General features: G+C 39.6%; 1 protein-coding gene across 1 annotated transcript in view; it reads right to left on the bottom strand.

Annotated features, from left to right (window-relative positions):
* Nucleotides 1–252: 252 nt before the first annotated feature.
* ZNRF2 (zinc and ring finger 2) overlaps nucleotides 253–21378 on the bottom strand; it is a 60518-nt gene continuing 39392 nt past the window's right edge. Inside the window, exons 3-5 of the mRNA XM_064704752.1 lie at nucleotides 8042–8147; nucleotides 7248–7325; nucleotides 253–6130 (exon numbers count right to left, since the gene is read on the bottom strand). Coding sequence (XP_064560822.1) covers nucleotides 7268–7325; nucleotides 8042–8147 — 164 coding nt within the window. The 3' untranslated portion in view covers nucleotides 253–6130; nucleotides 7248–7267. The remainder of the gene's footprint in view (nucleotides 6131–7247; nucleotides 7326–8041; nucleotides 8148–21378) is intronic.

A 21378-nucleotide genomic window follows, 5' to 3' on the forward strand; every position in this document is an offset into this window, starting at 1 on the left:
ACATCACTGCTTGTGGGACAGGTGAAGAGTCAGAGGGACTCAGAGGGGCCAGAGGCTGGCCTGAGGGTTGTACTCCCACCTGCAGGACTGCAGAGAGGTGAGATGCCAAGCTGCTTTTCTGGCTGTGGCTCTAAACCATGCACTGCTTTTCCTTCCTCTGTTCCAGCTAAGACATACAGAAGTTCTGTCCCACAGCAATGCCTCTTTCACCAATACTTTAAAAAAAAAATCACCTGGAAGTGTGAGGAAAACTGTGCTTCAAAAGATTTATTACATATATTTGTACATATTTTACATGAATGGAATGTTAAACATACAACCTAAAAATCAATAAAAAAATATTTTCATTCGTGATTATGTACTGGCAAACCACTGAAAAGAGTACCTTAGAACAACTTAAGTCAACTTGCAATCATACTGCTCAATTAAAAAAAAAAAACAACAAAACAAACAAATATATTTTACATTTACATTAGACATTGCAAATTACATTCCAATTTCTGCTCCGGGTAATGAAGGAAGGTATCTTGTCCATTACCACTGCACATACAGGTGGCATTTCAGAAACTAGCATGGACTTCCCTCTAACTCACCGTGGGCAAGGTTAGCTCTGTAGGAAGAGGCATACAAAAAAAAAGGGAGTACACACTCTGCTCCCTCCCAGCAGGTATCTGCCAAAGGGTGGGAAGAGCCAGAATGAGGTTTGTAATCAAGGGATAAAGGTTAACGCTGGATCACCACTCATTCAGTGCCACACTGCAGCTCTTAAAATTTGTTACAAGTAGTTTTTATGTAGCTCACTAAAGCATCCCCTCTACAGCTAAGCCACCTCCTTTCTTCCTTGAAAGTTATAGTGCTTTGGCAATATCAGCTAGGGGAGAATTCTTCACTGTATGGTAACAAATATTCCAGCTTCATCTTAATATATACAAGAGCATAGAATCAAGCTTTGATGTCTCTTCCTCTTAGAATTTCACACCTTGAGAGCTTGTGACCAGTCGTGTTGAGAAGTGTTTACTATGAAATATAACATATCAGCATTAAAAGGGACAGATTTGAGAGAAAACAAGAGGAACAGGATTCAGCAACAGATTATGTTCTTGCAACGTCGGGTTACTTACACTTGAAACTCTGCCAAAATTGAGCAAATCCTATTTATCGTTGCAAAATCTTTGCCAAAGCACACCCAAGGGCAAAAGTCTCTCAAACAAACACACATAGATTAAAAGCTGCCAGAAAGATCAGTGAGTGGGCTGGCTGCCTTCTACTTCTTTACACTGGCAACTTATTAAATCCAAGACAGAACCAAGTCCAGCCTTTTTCAGGTGCAGGATATTCTTATGGTGCAGGATATTCCTTTTTCAGGTGCAGGTTACTCCTATGGTGGTTTACCTGAGCAAGTCTTCAACAACTAATAATGCCCCACAGTGAGGTCATTTTACAGCTTATCCCATCATCAGCTCTGATGTACTAATTGAGACATGACTTTACAGAACACAAGCAGCTTGGAAAGCCAGCCTATAATTGTGGAGTAAGATAACCAAATGTAATTTGAGAGTATGGACTGGATTGGTTTTTTTAACCCCCAACAAGCTAAACCATCTCCAACTTGATTTTAGAAGCAGCTTACTTATGTGGAGAAACAGAAACATCACAGATTTTTCATTCAGGAAAACAAATCCTGGACATAGTTCTGTCGTGGATTTCTCACGCAGAGTGTTTTGAATGACAAAAAGTTAAGTGGTAGGAGCTGCATGAAAAAAAACACATTTGGCTGGATTGCAGGAAATCCATAAGAAGCCTTCTCTTACAGTTACAACCTCTTACATCACTTTTGCTGATGCCAATGGAAAGCCTATTCATATAGGAATATGGCCTAACATATATCTCATCTTCAGCTAGGCAGAGAAGAAATGGATACTAAAATGACTTTAAAGCTCGGGAGGGTGGAAAGTGAATAATCAAATATAGCACTCATCAAAAAAAGAGATAATCCTCCACCACCAAAGGTGAGCTGGAAGATCCCATAGTAGCACTTCTGCACTCCCAGGTGTGTGGTAGTCTCTCAGCAGGAAAATCCCAACAGCACAGCAGAATTAGTACCAAATTTGCACACAAATACTCCTTCAATACAGGAAAATGGCTAAAAGCCACAAGAAACTCAGAGAGATCACTGCCTGCATCAAAAGCAACGTTTTGCCACCATTTACAAAGAGAGATAGTAACATCCAAGTGCCAAGTCCCTTGCTTTTGGTGGAACATGGAAGAAATGGAGCAAGTTTCTAAAGCCCTCACATAGAAAAGGCAGAGCACTAAAAGCGTTCTCCAGCACATCTCGCATATTACACATATCCCTCCATAAACACCAAAGATTCACATTTCTCAATAAAAATTTTCTTTCCCATATTTGCTGAGATTTCAGTTTCCTGGGAGTCTGTTGTACCAGCTCTCCAGCCTTTCAGCAAGGCTTAATTAAAAACCCAGTGCTCCTAAAATTAAGAAGTAGGATAAATGTATAAATCTTGAGATTCAGTCATAAACCCCCTTTACATCATAAGAGGAGAAGCAGGGAAAAAAACCAAGGTCACAAGTATCCACCCACATTTTTGTACATACCCTACATGTTTTCCCTTCCAAAATACCCCAGTACACTTCCCCTTGATTATGACAGCTAACTTGACTACAAATAAGACCATCTGTTTTTGGCTTTATCTCTCCCAAAATTAAAATACCAATAATTTGTGGTGTGCTTCGTATTTTTGCTTTTACATCCTGCTCAACTCATTGCTGAATGTACACGCTGCAAGAAAATGAGCTACCTCCTTCCAAAGGGAAGCATTATATATATACTGACTTGTAAGAGCCAGGACAAAGGGTGCCCTGTGCTGACAGCAGTCTTGACTCCCTTGTTATTGTACGGGGTATGGTTAAATACAAACCAACTCACAGCCACCTCCACTATGAACTTCAAAACACGAGCTGCTACTGAAGAGACATGGGTATGTTACAAGTTCAGAAAAATCGCACATTTCAAGACAGTGTCAAATCTACTCTTCCCCTGCTGGCAAGCAGCATGTTTATGGCAGACCTGAGTATGGGAATTATTTCACACCCTTACATACTTAGGGAAGATATAGGCCAGATGACAGAAAATACTCTGAAACAGCACAGAATTGGCAATCTCAAGATATTTACAGGCAAAGAAGCATATCGCACCGAAATTGAAGTTATTGCTTCTTGTGGACAAGTGTGGTGTTCCTTGTTTGAGATACAGGACTTGTTTGGTGTTTATTTTTCCCTTCTGAAGCACAATGAGTTGACACCCCTGTGAGGACATTTTCAAAATGAAGGTGTTGTCTGTGACTAGAGCTGTGCCTACAGCATGGTCATCACCAGCTGATGGTGACAGAAAGCGTACCTAGGTGAGTTTCCACTGGTGTTTTCAAACCCAAGCATCACTCATGCTTCCAGGGTCATTCCAGGCTTGGTCTATCTTACAGGTTTTGATACAAGAAAACCTCCCATTGTCTTTAAGAAGAGATTTGTGGATACCAAGAACATCAAACTAAAGCTCACCTTGTATCAGTTCCTCAAATAATCCAAGCAACTGCTGCTCTACTGTGCTGATGGAAGCAGCCATGGACTCTTGCCTGCAAAAGCTTCACCAGTGCAATAGCTAGTGACCTGCTTTTCCAACACTGTTCCTAAACATGGGACAACAGTCCCAACTGCTGGGCCTTTAAATCAGCTACTTCCATCTGAATACAGAAGCTGAAGGGTTTTGAGGAAACAGTAAGTAAACTAGAAGTATGAACTACCAAAACCGAGCTCAAGTTGCACACAGATTTATGTTTCTTGTATTTACGTACTTAACCCTCAAGCCAAAGACTATCTATGACCTCAGAGCACAGGACATCAAAACACTGACCTACCCCCTTTACATGGCTACAGGTGAGTTTCTGCAGGCATGAAGCCAACAGTAAACATTAAATCAATGCAAATGGAAAAGTTTTACTTTCAGAAGATATCAGGAGTTTAAAACATTGGGAAAATGGGCCTGCAGGCAACACCACTATTTGAGTATCACAGGTGCTGTAGTTCCACATCCCCTCCCTCCCTCCCCCAAGATAATACAAGGCAACACAAATATTCTCGTCAAAAAAGGACTCTGTACAGGGAATGACTGTACATTTGATGTGACTACAGAATCGAATGTGTGACAAAATGATTCTGCTCCCACTGAAAAAGAGAACTCAACAGGGCCCCATAGCTTACAGGTTCAGCTGAAACCAGTGATGCAAGCCCAAAAGTATAGAAACTGCACTGGCAATTATGACAATTATCTAGTTTGGACTCCTTTAGATTTGCAGCGCAACAAAGGCATTTTACAGAGCAACATTCAGGAGAAAATATTATCTAGGGAAGAACTGCTATTCCAGCAAGATGGGAGAGTTTAAGAACATGAACTGCACTTCTTCTCCAGATAGCGGTAGTTGCTCCTGTTCTTTGCCCTTTTTGATATAAATCACAGCAGCAACAGAGAGAAATGTGTACTTAAACAAAACAAACAAACAAAACAAAAAAAACCAGAACCCAACCAGAATTATTTATGTACAAGAAAAAAAGTCTGAAGTGTTGTGCAACTTATTGTAGCCATTGAAACTCACTAAGAATACTGTTGCTAATAAATATTCATAAACTCTTCCCTGTGTTGTGAAATTCAGAAACTACTACAATTAGTTCTCGATATAAAAAGTATGCTTCTAAACCCTGATATCTGTTCCAGTTCATTGTCTTTAAAAAAAAAAAAAATCAATTTAAACTGTGATACTTTGTGGGAACTAATACATATCCACAGTTTTACTTGGTGTATCCACCCAGAGACAACCTGTGTTTTGTGGAGCTCTGGTATACCAATATAATACAGTAAAATAATAATAAATTAAACAAATGCAGATGAATTAAAAAAAAAAATAGATAGAAAAAACCCAAACTAAACAAAAACCCACACTGTCAAATGGTGGTCTCCACACGAAGACACCAAGGGTTTAGATGCAATGTACTACAGATCCTGCGACCAAAAAACACATTCAAACAAGGAAACATGAACTTGCGCATGTTCAAAAAATAAACACAAATCCCACCTCGATGTAATCTCACCCATGCCTATAAAAACCTCTCCCCATGCCCACACTTGCAGTTATTCATTTACACCTCAGGAGGCAGCCTGGAGATGAGAGTAGTACAATAAAATAATTACCTGAAACATCTTTAAAAAAATACCCGTTAAACAAATTACCTTAACTGGCAGCACTTAAAATTGGTAATTCATTTCTTTTTCCTATTTTAAAAAAAGTTGCATAGCTGTAAGATTTTGCTTTGCTGCATTTCTTTCTGTCATTTTGACTCATGAGCAATAAAAGAGACGTTTTAGTTACTTAAATAGCAATACAATGTGCAGATTTCAACAATCTCTGTAGCTTGATCAATATAAATTAGTTACCTGTCTTGGTTTTACTCTTTGGACTGCATTGTGACAAAGGTTTAGTTACAAAACTTTGAAATACAGTATTCCTACACAGAGCGGGTTATGTTTTCTGTTCTTGAAAAAAGTGAAGAACGTAAAACAGGGTGTGAATTCAGTAAATTAAGGTCACACTGTTAGATTTTATTTAGTTTGCCATGTACTGTTCTTCAGCCAACGAGAAGGTGAAAACGTTCCCACTCTGATCTGGGGCCATTCCCCTGCGAGGGTCTCAGAGAGCACGTATCGAACGTCTCCACTTCCACTGGAGGCAGTAGGAAACATGTCCAATAACTCGCTTCTTCACAGAACCAGAAGTTAGGCTGAAATTTGGAACTTTGGCCTTCGATACAAAACAGTGTCAGTAATGTCTCTGGGGAGTCGATTGTTACAGGATGTGCAGCATTTTCAAAATCCCTGTGTGTCCTTTGCATGAGTGTTTGGTATACTGAGCACTACTGTCAAGTAACGGTGTCTGCAATGCTTTCTCCGTGTCACTGTCCATCTTTGCCTTTTTCAGCCACAAAGAACTAAGTCTCAAGCCAGGCACGCTGTGTTCAGCAAGAGAACCTCACATCTCCTATGTTTTCTGATCAGTGGAAGCAGCTGTTGGAAAAGCAGAGGAGAAAATACCATTATTTCAGTACAGAAACCATTCAAACAGCATGAGCACAACAACTGAGTTTTCCTCCCCTTTTTTCCTAAGTCCCCAGTTATCACCATCCCTGCTGTGGAAAAAGCAAACAGAATTTAACATGAGGCTGGACAGCCATGAGCATGTACAGAGACACAGGTGTTCATGAACAGCATGCAGCCTTCTGCCACAACCAGAGACTGGGGGCAATACAGGAAATGTGTTTGGTTATTAATTTTGGCTAACACTACCCTGAGATCAAAACAATTATCTCAGTAGCAGGATATCTTCCTTGAGGTTTTCTTTGCTAGCCCTACAACACAGGCACACGAAGCAACATGAAACAAATGCACAAATAAATGCTAGTCATGAATACTTCAGATTTTTTATTTTTCATTTCCTTCAGAACAACAAAACCAAACTCTCAGCTACCAGATAGGATTTCAGATATCTCTATTTCTCTAAGAATTGTGATTGTTGATGTGCTTTGCAATGCTTAGGGGCAGTTATTTAATGTAACTTAAAGTTTCTGAGTCAGTCAACTAAAGAATAAAACTTTAAACTTTTAACAGAGATTGCAGATCTGCAACCATTAACACAAAACATAAGCTGGAAAAATGCAAACTTCTGTGAGATGGGATAGAAACATGTCAACATTTTTCATTTATTTATATGCTTTAAACATTCTGGAATGCATTAACATTAAGGTAGTTTTGAAAATACCTAGTTTCAACCTTTTCATATGATTCCAAAAGACTTCTGTCAGAAATACATGTCAGTACTCACAGAACAATCCAAAATGACACAGTTGTATTATTTTAATTTTGTTTCATTTCTATGGAAAAATCCTCTTAGAAAGTTAATGCTAAAGGTTTCTTGACACTGACTTGCCACTTTCCAGTACTAAAACTGGAAAGACCATGCCATGCAAGGATGTAGAAACCTTCTGCCTATATTGCAATATACATCAATTCTTACCGATTAATATTGTAGTTCTGAGACACAGTAGTAAATTCACAATTAAAAAGAAATAGTACAGTGATTTCAGGTAGTCAAGATATTTATTGTTGGAACATAAATAAACATTACCTAAAAATATGAGTCTTGTCTTAATCTGATGGATGCTCAGGGCAAGATCTATTTACTTCAAACCATTCATCTATGCAGCTGTTGGATACATGACAAAAATGAGAACAATTGACATGAATACAAGTAATATTTAGCAGTAGGGTATGAATATAAATTGGTTTCTCCATTTCAATGGCTAGTAGAATTTTATATTATACAAAGAAGTATATACATATGCACACATCACTGGAAAAATTAATAACCCCAAACCACAGTAATACTTGGGTATTAAACAGTGTTGAAAACCTAAATTTCTTAAGTGTTAAAATTTTCTAAGGAAACATTTTACAAATTACAGACTTCATACACAGGTTAATTAGCTACTAACATCATCTTGCTTGTATCATTCACTGACATTTTACTTTCTGTAAAGTACAGACACTTATGAAAAAACAATATGAAAGAGGTTAAAAAACCACTCCCCTCCCCTCTCTGCCCAACTCTATTAGCATTTGACGAAACTTAAGCCCACATGACCTAACTCCTCAGCCATGATACACATTCCTTCCCCATCCAGGTGATTTTCCAAGAATGAGGAGTTTGTAGCAGGGAAAATGAACTTCAAATGCATTTGGTATAGATGCAGAAAGATGTAATTTAAAAAACAACTTTAAGGCTGCTACTGCTGTTTCTTTGTTATTTTTAAATGCAAAAAAGCAACTAAGTTTAAGCACTTCTTTAGGCACCTCTTAAGAAGAGTTACCCATAAATGCAACCTTGTGAATTTTACATCCATTCCAGTAAGGAATACTTGCCCTTTATGATATATGCAGAGGCAAGGCAGCCGTGCTATAGTATCTCCTTGCTGCAGCTCTTCCAGGCATATTGCACACTCCCCAGCGTCTTTACTCAGCACATCCTCTGGGGAAAGAGCACAAAGTGAAAGGGTTAAGAATCAGGCTACTACAAGCAAAATGTTCTTTATTCAGAACATCATGGACAGCCATAGAAGATATTTTTTGTCCTGCAGAAAGGCAAGGATCAGTGACACACCAACTGACTGAAGATTCATGAGAACCCATGCTCAGTTTTTAACTTGGAAGTTCAAGCCTGAATGTAACATTTCTCTGACAAGGCACTGTAGGTAAATAACTAGGTAGCTTCTAAACACTTAGCCTGTCATTTGATTTTTCTACTCTCCTACTCATCTCTCTTGTATACATCTGGCTTTCTTCCACCAGCCTTACTGGTAACTCATATTTCACACCTTCAACTTCTCACCACACTAGCATGTTCTACATCCCATCCACCTTTTTCTCAGTGTAAAGTATGAAACTGCCAACTGTAGGAATGTGAGATTTCCATGAAGGAAAGGTCACTGCTGTATAGCTCCAATGAGTCCTGGAGACTGAATTTTTTGCAGCATTATCAAGTCTGAGAAAAAAGGAGGAAAAAGTAAATTACTAGGAATGCAGAAGAGTTGGCTTTCACTAAGAAGTTTCTGGGAAAACATATTATTTTTAATAAAAACCTTCTCTCTTGGACACTTCTCTTAGCCAGAATGTGGGATGCACAATTCAGTCATAGCACAAACAGAAGATCACATAAGGCCCTGTTTGCCAGATGCAGATTAGAAATCCCTGTTAGACACAACCTCACACTCCACGGGGCACTCCCAACAAGAGGCTACATAGCAACCAAACTGGCAGATCAGAAAGGTGCACACTTGGCAAAGTAAGTCCACATGTTCAAGTTTCCATGGTTTCATGGGAAAAGCTTCCTCTTCATTGCCAAAAGGCACCTCGAGTGACTGCTTATGGAGAGTACCTTTTGCAGCCATGACTGAGAAACCAGCAGCTCTGGGCTGTTCTCTCCTGTGGCTCCATCACCGCTGGCATTCCAAATACAGAGAATGACGGACTACTAGAAAGCTACCATGGCAGCAAGAAAGTAAAAGGAAATTAGGTCTACATTGTTTCCATCAAATGACAGTCAGCTGTCTTGCAGGTGCTTGAGGTTCTAAAGCAGTGCTTATTTCAGTCTCCACTACATTCACTGGTTATTCTAAAAATCCTGTATAATGCCACGTGTGCAGCACCATGATGGAGATGTGAAAAACATCTTGCATGAAGTGAACTATTATAAAGAAAAGTATTCAAACAAAAATATAAACAATATACATCCAGCACAACAAAGAAAATTTTAAAATGTATTTTAGGCACAGTAAACTCCTGTTGTTCAATCAGAAACTGTAAGCTTCTCAGAAGATTAGAAATACTAGAGAGACAATGTAATTTAAAACAATAGAAAATATTTTAAGAACTCTTACCTGTCAACTTGCCCAGAAGAGGGTGCTAAGGATAAATACTTCCTTGAGGTTGGATTTTGGTATTTGATTGCTTGGGGTTTTTTAATACAAAGGTATTCTAATGTCTGACCAGGAAGCAAATACTCTCCAGACATTGTCTGGCTACAGAGATATCAATCTTTGTCTGATGCTGTCAGACTTCATCCTCCTAGACCACCTCTTTGCAAAACTTTACAAGAACTCCTGTGAGCAGTTCTCTTCTCACAGTTAGGTTGTAGGTAGCAGCACCATTAATAATTCAGGCATCTATCATACATACAGAGCATACTTAATAAAAGTAACTTTTTCCACAGAGTCCCTTTATTAGATCAGCAGCTGCTACCCAAACCAAAATGGTACTAAGATATCTCTAGTGAATTAAATCCCAGTCTCACTCCCTCAAGCACTCTCAAGAGGGAAGCATTTAGTCAAGCTTTGATAAGAGAAATTGAAAAGCTGTCTGATAAAAACACAGTTTATAAAAGAAAGCATTCCTGTGAACAGCTTTCCCATCGTTCTCTATTGTACATGCCTGGCTTATCCTGCACTCCCCAGACTGCACAATGCTTGGGTCTGAACTCCCACTGAGCAATTTAACAAGGTTCTGCACCTTTTGGCTAACATTAGGGCGTGATGCCAATTCAAACATTTGTACCTCCCACCAGCCCTGGCGTAAGTGTCTGACACTCCTTTTATTTTCCCTCCAGTGTTCCTGAACTCTCCCTTTTGCCAGTGCTGGCCCTCCTGCACAAGTCCCTGGCAAACAGCGTGCTGCCCTCCCTGGCTTCACCCCAGGCTTTCCAACTGGGACGAGGCACCAGGCACACACAGGGCTCTGCCCAGTCAGGTCAGGGGGAGCTGCTGCTGGCACAGACCAGACTCAGAAACACAGTGCAGCTCTGCCATCCCTGCAGGAGAGGCTGTGTTAACAGGTCTCCATGCTCCTCTTCCTCTGCAATAATGAGGAATCAGCATTCCCTACTTGTGCAAACCTCATGAATCCTACCTAAGGCTCTTGTGCATAAATACTGAGTGCAAAAAAACAACTGCTCTAAATGCCCAGGTGTAACTTGCACATTAACATACTCCAAACCCATATAATTAAGCTTATAGTTAATTACACACATAGAGTGATGACAGCAAAACCAATCCTTCACAGACTTATGACACCTTAGATCTGACTACCTTTTAACCATTTTAGGTGATTTGGATCATCAATCTCAGACAAAGAAAAAGGAATGAATAATCCAGTTAGACCCGGATCTGGTCAGAATTTGTTCTGCACTCTCCTACACCAACATACTGGCTTGTATCAGATGCAAGTCAGTTTAAGGGCCATTTAACAATGACTTTTAAACATACCTGTTACAGAAAAATCTGTATATCATTTTGCACAGAACTACTGCAGTCTGAAGAGGTTTTTTGTTTTCACCTTTTCCTGCAGCAGAGTGATTCAGCAGATACATTTTATTTTAAAAATTTTCCCTTAAAAAACCCAAACCAACAACAAAACACACAAACCAAAAGAGGGAGTAAAGTAGCTTAAAACTTCATCAATTTTATGATTAAAACATTTATATCAGTGTATTACCTAAATTAAAGTGGGAAGAGGAAATAAGCCACATTTTTCCATTTCACCCACATGTGGGGACACAGACAAATACCACACCCCACATCCAAGTGCACTGCCCTCATAGGAGGCAAACACTCTCCACCTTCCCAGCTACTTGAGCGAGTACTCACTAGCCAAAGACTGGTGTTAAAGATGAAATCTTGCAAAAGAGCATAGCATTTCCCTCCTGAGTCTGCTCAACTACTTCTTCCTCTTCTCCTCTATCCCTGGTTACTACTGTTTTAACTTGGGGTTGTCAGTAATTTTTCCTCCTAAGCTTCTGCTTTTATCTTGACTGGAAAATAAATTCTGTGGCATTTCTGCATTTATAGCAAAATAGGCAGTAGAGGATTTAAAAACAGGTATTCTGGCAATTTTGCACATACTTTAGCATTTAAAAACTTTTCTTAGAACTTTTGAAAAGGTATCTAATAATTATGGAAGCCACTACCTCAGCCATGATTAGGATTATAGGCAATATCTGTGATTAAAGTGTCTTTCAACTGAGGACTGCAAAAGTGTAAGCACTGCATACCGTCTGGATAAGGTAATTAAAATCTGTGCTGATGCTTTTTGTTTTGCCTTTTAAACCACAGCCAGATATAGCCCTAGGCTCAAGAAACTTGAAGTCACAAATCATGGAGATGTCAATATATTTTGGGAGCTACCACTTTATAGCTGCAGTATTTTACTTCACTCTGGGCATTCACTGGAAACAGAACACTAAGTTAGAAACACCTTGACCCAATTCATATTGACAATTTTTGAAAATGTCTGTATTTTTTCTAAAATTTAAAACCTTAAACATCCATGGAAGCTGCCATCACAAGTAGCTTACTAGTGAAGGACACCACAAAGATCAAGCCTTTCAGGAACACTGAAACTTAATTGAAACATACCTTTTGAACAGCATTGACACTAAAATTGTAAAACATCAGCCATTAAAAATATTGATGAAACTTTATTAAATACTACATATTACCATGTATTTGTTTTGAAGCTGATGACTAAAAACTGTCCTAGTAAAGTACTAGAGACTCTCTGCATGCTTTTACATGGAGTATGCAGAGCTCTAGACATCTAGAAACCAATATATTTGTTCAGATGTAGAGCTTGAATTCATCCATATTGCAAAATTTACAATTTTGCTGATATCACAAGGAGTCAAGGAGGACCTACACATTTCTACAGGTACCTTACTATTCAGCAGCCAGGAAGCATGTGTGTATGTGATTACACACTTATTAAATGTTACTGACTTAATTTACTAAATCTTTATGGCTTCTGTCACATCTGTTTTTCTCCCTCTCCATTTCTTTCTGGCTGTTTCTTACTATGCTTTCCTCCTCTTCACACTCATTTTCCCTAAAATGTGTTCTCTCTAGACCTGGATTTTCTACCACTCCTCCTGCCCTTCATCATCTCATTCCATTTTCTGCTGCAAATCAGGCACTGGAGGAAGAAGGAAGAGAGAAATATTTTAAACTATCTGATACAAATAATATGGACAGCCTTCTTATATGGGGTTAATGTCCTTGGGAGAAGTAGACACTGGAATGGAAAGAAAACTACTATGCACAGGAAGTGCTTTCCTCATGTAGCTCAGTGACTGAGCTTTGCAAACTGGTACTGACTGCAAGCAAAACCTGTCCTTCCCAGTGCACACTAAGCACTAGGAGAGCCAGCAGTTTCTTTAACATTACAGCTGGTTTTTAGTATTCTCCCTGCCACAAGAGGAATACTCTTGATTCTCTAGGGATCATTCTTGGATGACCAGGTCAGCCATCCACTGCTGCTCAAAAGTTGAGGCAGAAAGACACTCTGAAGGAAAGATGATTCTTAAGTGCTCAGAGCTCCCAACAGAAGGAGGAACATAATTCAGTTGTCACTGCTTATGCTTATTTTGCCACTCAGCTTTCACAGCTAGAGGGTCAGTCAGCAGACTGAGCAAGGCAGAGCTGAAGCCATTAGCTCAGTTCACCTATGAAGGTTGTGCCTTCACAGCCAGAAGTGGAAATGCACTACCCTCAGCAGGGTAGTGAAGAAGCAGTGGGTTTCTAACTAGAAAGATTTCTCTTTGCTCTAGTATAAGCCACCTCCTCTGGATCAAATTTAAAAGGGAAGATATTTAACATTCAATATTTTAACTTGTACCACAGCTAAGCAGTCTTCAGGATTCACAACACTACAAAGTTGAGCATGTCAATAACTTAAATCCAAATTCCCTTCCATGCTGCTGAAAAAACCCAATACCCTTGTGCTAATCAAACAAGCACAGGTGGTAACTTTTTGTGCATACAATCACCCCAAACAGCACTGCATGACTCATATGGTAATACCTAGAACTTAAGCAAGCCACAAATACCTTCCCAGCCCCAATATACAAGAACTAAACCTCTCCAAAGCAAGCTAACAAGCTGCAACAAACGTGACACTTCATCAAAAACTGACAAAGTGCTTGATGCTTTTCAGCATCTCACTCTTCAGCCCTTGCCACACTGCAGCCCTTTACAATCTCCTACTCAAAGTCCAAGTCTTATCCTTGTTTTCCCCATCCCTCTCACGCTGCTCAGTGTTGGTCCAGGACTGAGATAGCTATGTACAAACAGATATCCATCATGAAAGACTTCCTGCACACACATTGTCTATAGTCTTTGGTGCTCCCTGTTCTTAAAACACAAAAGTAAAGACGAGGGAGTTTGCAAAACAAAGGGAAAGTCACACCACAAGAAAAATATTTGCAGAATTAGGCCTAAGTGGCAATACCTGTGTAGCAACAACAGGCTGAGATAGAAGGAGATGGCTACAGAAGTGTCATTGTTTCTTAGCTAACCCACATTTGAAGAAATGGATTTAAATTTTTGTGGGACATTCTGAGCTTAGTAAATTCTGAGAAATAGCTAGATGCTTCCTGTTCAGACAGATAACAATCGGGTCTATGGTAGAGAAAAACACTTCTGGTGAGATAAAGATAAAACTGAAACAGTAGTGACAGAAATACATTTAAGCGAGCACGAGTCAAAAAGTCAGTGTTGTGTAGTCGTAGTTTACCTAAACAGAATTGTATCCAGGTAGCTAATTAACACAGAAGGCAGAAGGATTTGCATGCTGAAAAAAACTGAGTTCTTCTGTAGAGAGATTTAGCTTCAGTGACAAGGGAAACCCAGCTGGAGCTATATGATACAGGGTGCCAGTACAAGTTATGGTTCAATAAAACCCAAAATTTAAATCCCAAGTATAAATAATACAGGTTTGATACAATGTCCAATTAAGGTATCTTGCTTGCAGACAAAGTCAAGTTTGCATCTTGGGGCTCCCAGTGGAAAGCTATGCTTTGCAAAAAAAAGGCCAAGCAGTCAGAGAAATAAAGCTCCTCACTTCCAAGCATCCACATCCATTCCTGTGCTGTTGTTATCAGTGTACCAGCTTTCACAGTCCATATTACACTGCTGACAGAGACTGTTGGGGTGAAATAGGTATTCATACTAGATAAATTCTATTAGCCCAAGTAAGTGGCCATGAAATGTCTTGTCCTCCCATCTTGAGACTTACTGCTAGTGACTATGCCTTTCCATAGTGATTCAAGATTTGCTCTCAATACAATTATCTGATTTACTCTAAAACTTCTGCTTCAGTCTTTCCAATGTCTGTTTAATCAGTCTTCTTGCAGTTTAAGATTCCTTTGGACTTTAAATAATCTCAAGATAGCTAAATAACTTTCTCCTGTTGCACTGACTACTAAAGATAAATTCCATTCACCACATTTGTAAGTACTATGTCTTTAAATTGCCAAATTTTAGTCTAGGTATCAGCCAAAGAGCTGCACCTGTTCACAACTGAACCACAAATAAACAGTCTTGTCCTCCAGAACATGATGTAAAAAGACTTTTTGCCTTTTTACAAGCCTTATCCGTCTTGTACTAAGGCACTTCAAGTGAGCTGACATATATTTGTTTTTTGGATGACCCAAGGGGTACCTAATTCTTGAAGTATCTTCCTTGGCATGATGTATTTTGTCCAGAGGCTTACCCCTCTCCTATCAGAAGCAATCTCCTATTGCTTCTGGGGGACAATATTTTAAATCTTGTCTTCTCAGAAGGTGACTGAGTGAAAAATTCTTGAATGCAGCCATAGCAAACTTGTGCCCCATGTGAAATCTCACCATCAACGGTGTACCCTAGCACATGCTGCCTGAAACAAAGCTGCTCACAGCAGCACATGGAATAAGGAAGCTGCCTTCAGGCTGTTTTCTTGGGTTTTCACCAGTATTACATGACCTCTCAGGTTATCGAGTGTTAATCTTGAATGTCAGGAGTTAAAAGCAGCATGTAAAGGGGCAAACCCACAAGAAACAAAACAGCAGCAAAACAAGATACCTTAGGAAACAGCATAAAGAAAGGATCACTTGGGGAATACATCCTCCTTGGCTCCATGAGGGAAGAATGATTTACACTTCTCAAGGCTGAGTTTACCATCAAAAAGGATCTTGCACCACAAGCATGCTACAAAAGGAGGAGTGGTTGATTAAATGGCCAGAGGCAACCAGATTGTATTGCTGACAGAGTCTGCTGCATTTAGAGAAGATCCTTTCTTCCAGGGAGCTGGAGATAGAATAGAGCTGGGATGAAAGTAACTTACAGAAGCAGGCAAGAATGAATAGAAGTGTGGGATCCACACATGCAGATCTTTTATCATTTTTGGTTGTTCAGGAGTAAAACAAGGCAAAATATTTAAGTGTTGCTTATGCATACCCACCAATCTAAATCAGTACCAAGAAACTGCTATGACAGATGAAAAAATCAACTTAGGTCTATTGAAAACTTGGGACTGCAGGCCAGAAATCCAGTACAAAAGTGGGTGAACTATACAGTTTCTGCTTAAGCAACAGGCAGGGTTACCATGCAGGGTACACTCAAGAAAAATGAGAAACCTGAATTCCAGCTTGCCTTGCATAGCAGATAATTTCTTTACCAAAGGTAAAAAAACACCAAAACCGAAACCCAAACAAACATAAACCCGAACACACCAAAACAAACCCCAATCACTCAACCAATTAACCAAAACAAACCCCCCCCCCCAAAAAAACCAAAAAAACTCCACAAAAAAACAAACAAAAAAACCAACCCAACCCCACCAAGGCATATAACCCCAAGAATATTTATCTATATAAGGTTCTTCTGGCAGTAAATCACTTGGGTATCTGAGTTAATGATTTCATGAAGAAAAGCTACCACTGTGGTCAGGGGAAGGGTGAAGAATTCCTTCCAAAGACAGCGCATAAACAGGTCTCTTCCCACAACTTTACAGTCAGAAGGAATATTTCACTCAGATGCTGTAAGTCTGTTAAAATGAGCAACTTTTGCAAATCAAGACTGGATGTTATCACCAACAATGTTCTTAAAAACTTAGCAGGTAAGGCAGAGCACGGATGTGGCATTAGAAACAACAGAAGATGACAGTCTGATCAAGCTGAAGGAAAGATCTAAGTTGGATAAGATCTCACAAGTGCAGGATGTTGATGTGGCAGTTCTCAAAGATCCCCAGTGAGTTTGGGAAATCCCTTTTGCTTTGTCAGCTTCTTTAAGTGACTATATTTGTTTTATCCCCAATGTAACAGAAGACTTAAAAGATTGCAGAGAAAAGTTTTCCAAATGGCAAATCTTCAGTCGTTACGATCACTGAAATTACAGCCAGAAGCCAGAGAAATTGCATTGCAAAGATTTTCAAATAAGATGTTTCATTCTTCATGGTCTGCAATGAACTAGGAGTGTGATGGGGACACACTGACCTAACGAAATGCATGAGAACTCTCACATGACAGAGAAAACAAGCACATTAGAAAGCTTCACAGGAGGAAAGGGTAGGACAGGAACAACAGAGGTAGAGAGAGGGGATGAAGAGAAGCAGCTCAGATGAAGTTATCTATCCTGTTAGTCTGGGCAATATAGGTTACTTTAATGGTGACTTTGTTTTGAAGTTGGATGAAGGATTTGATTCCATGTTTTGTTCACTTTGTCCTTCTTCAGGTTCCTATTCCAGGCTTCCTGCAAGTGCCCTAAGCACAATAAGTTTTGCCAAATCTTTTTTCCAGTCTTTTAACATTGGCCAAGTAACTGACTCATTGCAAGCAGAGGAGTTTGGTTTGATCTGATGCAAAATGAGTGCACAGGGAGATGGCATGAAAGATGAAACTATGAGCCTAAGGTAAAACAGGAGGGGGGGAGAAAAAGCAGGTGTGTGTGACTAAGACACTATACTTAGGGAAGATAGGATGCATTACCAAGCAACAGACAATGAAAACACTGGTGCCAAAACCCAGCGTGCATGAAGTCTGGCTTATTAATCCCAGTGCCAGGTGCTAGGCCTAGAAGGTACTTTTCCCACCAGGCTCTAGATCAGCCTTCTCCAGATTAACACAATTTTTGGTGTTAACACGCATACACAGGACAAGGATATAAATTACTGCATAATTTTTACTTGTCTGTCTTTTCTGTTTGCAGCAGACAGACTGCTTTTTACAAGCTATTCCTATTTTAAATGCAATTATCCTTGTGATATAGATGGAATGCAAAACATGTCTGAATGCAAAGGTTCTGATAACATCAGATATTGAGTCAGTGTTTTCAAAGTTATCTCAGTTTTTCTACTCTACACTAACCCATTAGCCAGTATTCTAATTTATTGCAGCAAGCATAGAGATACAGTATTTCTGGTGCTAACAGGTATCTACAGGTTATTACTATCCCAGTGAGATACTGAGTATGTAGGTATTGAATTGCAAGAGGATGAAAAAAAAACCCAAACAAAAACCAAAATCAAAACAAAACAAAAAAAAAAAAACAAAAAAAACCAAACCATCAATAGACTTTCCTTTAAATTTTAAAGTGACTAAGTGAAATAAAAAAACAAGAACAATTTCAACAGTACTCAGTAATCATGATAATTCACAAACAATAACACAAAAAGGTTAATATGGAAGATGTGTTTAAAAAACCAAACGTCCCCAAAGACACTTCTCCAGTATTTGTTCCAAATTACATGCCCATAATCTGGCTGTGTATTTCAACAGCCATTTAAAGTTTTATTCTTTTCCTTCTGTTTTTCAATTTAGACGTTTCCAAAACTATTGAACATCATTATGACATAATTTCAGCTAATAAAGCCATAGATTAAAATAGACTTCCTGGGAACTGGGAGAAGAAAAAAGGTAAGTGTTAACCAAACAATTCCTTCCAGCACCTCTTCATTCCAAACAAATAAACATTATTTATGGGCTAAAAACTAACAGTGAATATTACATTCTTGCTTAGCTACACAGGGACCATCAAATACCTAACAATACATATCAATAGTACCTAATTAAACTTCACACAAGGAAGGAGGGCATGAGGAACATGGTCAAAATTAGGAAAATCTGATAATGGTTTAAATTACACATAAGGTAGTAGTGCAGGGTTAAAATGGAAGTTGATGTTTTTATGAGGAAGTTTCAACAAGGTTTCATGAGTGTTAATATAATTCAGCACTAAACACCAGTGAAGTTTCTCATGTTTCAGCTGAGTGTTAGAACTTGGGGTTATTTCTGAAGCTGAGCAAATCTATAGCCATGTGAGACAAAGTCATGCAAACTTTGGGGAGCAAAGAGGTTCCCCCAGGGAGGACAGAATAGGCAAGTCTAGTATTTTGTACCTATGTCAGTAGGTGTTTTACATACTGTTCTAGAATCACTGGATTTTGTTAAAAATACTAGAAACTAGAGTAGAAACTAGAAGCTGGTAATCTTTCCCCAGTGTAAGCAGTGATAAGAATCCCCAGTTTAGAAGTGAGAGCACTCTATCACACTAGCAGTGTTCTCACCCAGCTTGTTTCTGAAGAGTTTGCCTTGTTTTATCACTGGAATCCCCTACAAAAGCTGGACTGACTTCTTTTGTGCTTTGAAAGGCTGAGTCTGCAGCTCAGAAGCACAGGACTATTTAAGCAATCAAAGGGCAGCAGGTTTTAAAGCAAGATTTTAATCTGAAGAAAAAAAATAAATTACAAATGACATTTCAGGCAGTAGTTTCTAATCGATCTGCCCTTGGGGCAGTTTCTGAGCCAGAAGGAGTAGCTTATTCTTTCATACTTCTTTGGGGGGGGGAGAAAGTCCTGATCTGCAAATAATCTGTATTAGTTCCTACAAAACTGAGAAATTTAGGGAAAGAAATATCATGAAATTCCTACATAGATCAGTGAGATGTACTCTGGTATTTATTTTTTAAGACCTAAGGACTTCCAAGGGTATTATTTCAAAATCCAGCAAATGAAATCCATTTTCTATGATTAGAAAAGGGATATTTTCAAGGTTTGTCTCCACAGGGCAACTAAGAAAAAAAAAAAAAAGAAAAAAAAAAGAAAAAAAAAAAGAAAAAAAAAAGAAAAAGACTGCTGCTAGCAAATGAGTAAAATCTCAAGGTTTTAGAGGTATCAGCTTTAAAGACTGCAGAACTACCACAGAAAGCTAGCAAAGCTCGGAGCATTATTTCCCCCGGAGCTAAGTTCGCAGCAGTCACAAGACTGCAGCAGTTGCAGACGCGATTTATGACATCCTCTGAATGACCTCTCCAGCTAAAGACTGATTAAGTGCGAGCCGTGGAAGGTAGCTCCGTCTGCCCGCATCACATGGCGCGCACTCGCAGCACGGCGGGCACAGCCGTGCCCGGCCCCGGCTGCCATTATGTAAGGGAGCACAGCACACGGCAGCAGCGCCGGGCCGGCCCCTCCCCGCGGCACCCGCACACGTCCCCTGCCTCACAGGTGTGGCTGTCATTTTCTAGGACAACAATTGTCCTTTTCACAGGTGTGTCTGCCATTTTCTAGGACAAGAACTGTCCTTTGACTTCAGCAGCGCTGTCAGTGCAATAGCGGTGTCTGGGGTTAAGCAGTGGCATATGAGCAAAAGAAATAACTTGAGCTGTTCAGCACATGAATGATCCCATTTTGTCTGTTTCTTCCAGAAACAAGTGGGCTTGTTCTATAGCTGTCAAAAGCTTTACTGTATTTATCCACAATATTCCCATGGCACAGGTATGCATTTAAAGGCAGGCAATTCCAGTGTATTGAGAAAAAAATGTTGTCCTGCTCTCAAGAACTGAATTAAGTATGAGGTGACATTGAAGCTATTTTGCCATGGCTTCGCCACAGGAAGTTCAGTCTAGCAGATTTAGGCCTGCCTGAAGGAAAAGTATGCGGAAAATATTTCTCCCCAAAGGTTTGTTAGAAGAGTAAGTCACATGCACAACAAATCAGAGAAAAGTGTAAGATATTAATAGGTGTGATCTCTGCAGTGTGTCCTTCTCAGCAGGATCAAAGCATATCCACTTTAGTTCATTACAGTAGAAAGAAAATCCAGCATGATCTACTGAGCATCTCCAACCTGAACCATGAAAGTGAGCTGTCATAGCTTCTTCACAAATCTATAGCCCACATTTCTCTTGCATGCAAAGTAAAACAAGAAGCAATATTGATACTTCAACCACCACCACTACATCTCCATGAGTATATCATGCAGAGATAAATGGGGCAGTCGGCAATTCTGGGAATTGCTGCTCCAGACATTCAAAGTACTTCCCTGTCAGTTACACTGTGTTCCCATTTGATGAGCTTTCTTCACAGCCACACCAATACAAACACACAGCTTACTTTTCTGGCTCCATAGCAAAGGGTTGACAGTTTGTGGGTGTGGAGGAAAGATAAGAGACTGCAGCTTCTAAAAGTGCTGCAACTCCACACTGTAAGAGACTGACCCAGTTCATCCAGTGACGGAGGCTGGAATGGGGTCACTGAAGCAGGTCCCACCTCCTCCCTTTAGGCAGGCACAGGTTGCACAAGTTGAACTACAGCATGGTCTTATTCAGCGACATTCATCAGCATTACTCTTCTCCCTTCCCAACAAACTTGAAATGTAACAGGCTGCTTTTGCAGTGATGCTCTTCTGTGAGGCACCAAAAACTGCTGAAGGAGAAGTTCGGGATGGTGGGAAGGAAATACAGCTTTATTGAACAAAGGGAGGAAGAAATTAAGTTTGCCACTGTTCCTCTTGGCAGTCTGGTTTGGACAAGTAGCTATCTTTGGCTTAGACTGGTGAACATCAGTAAAAGCCTGCTCTTGTCCAAACATTATCAACAATTCCTAAAGGCAGAAAGTACAAACCGGTC

This window comes from Zonotrichia leucophrys, chromosome 2 (assembly GCF_028769735.1).
Source record: "Zonotrichia leucophrys gambelii isolate GWCS_2022_RI chromosome 2, RI_Zleu_2.0, whole genome shotgun sequence".
NCBI lineage: Eukaryota > Metazoa > Chordata > Aves > Passeriformes > Passerellidae > Zonotrichia > Zonotrichia leucophrys.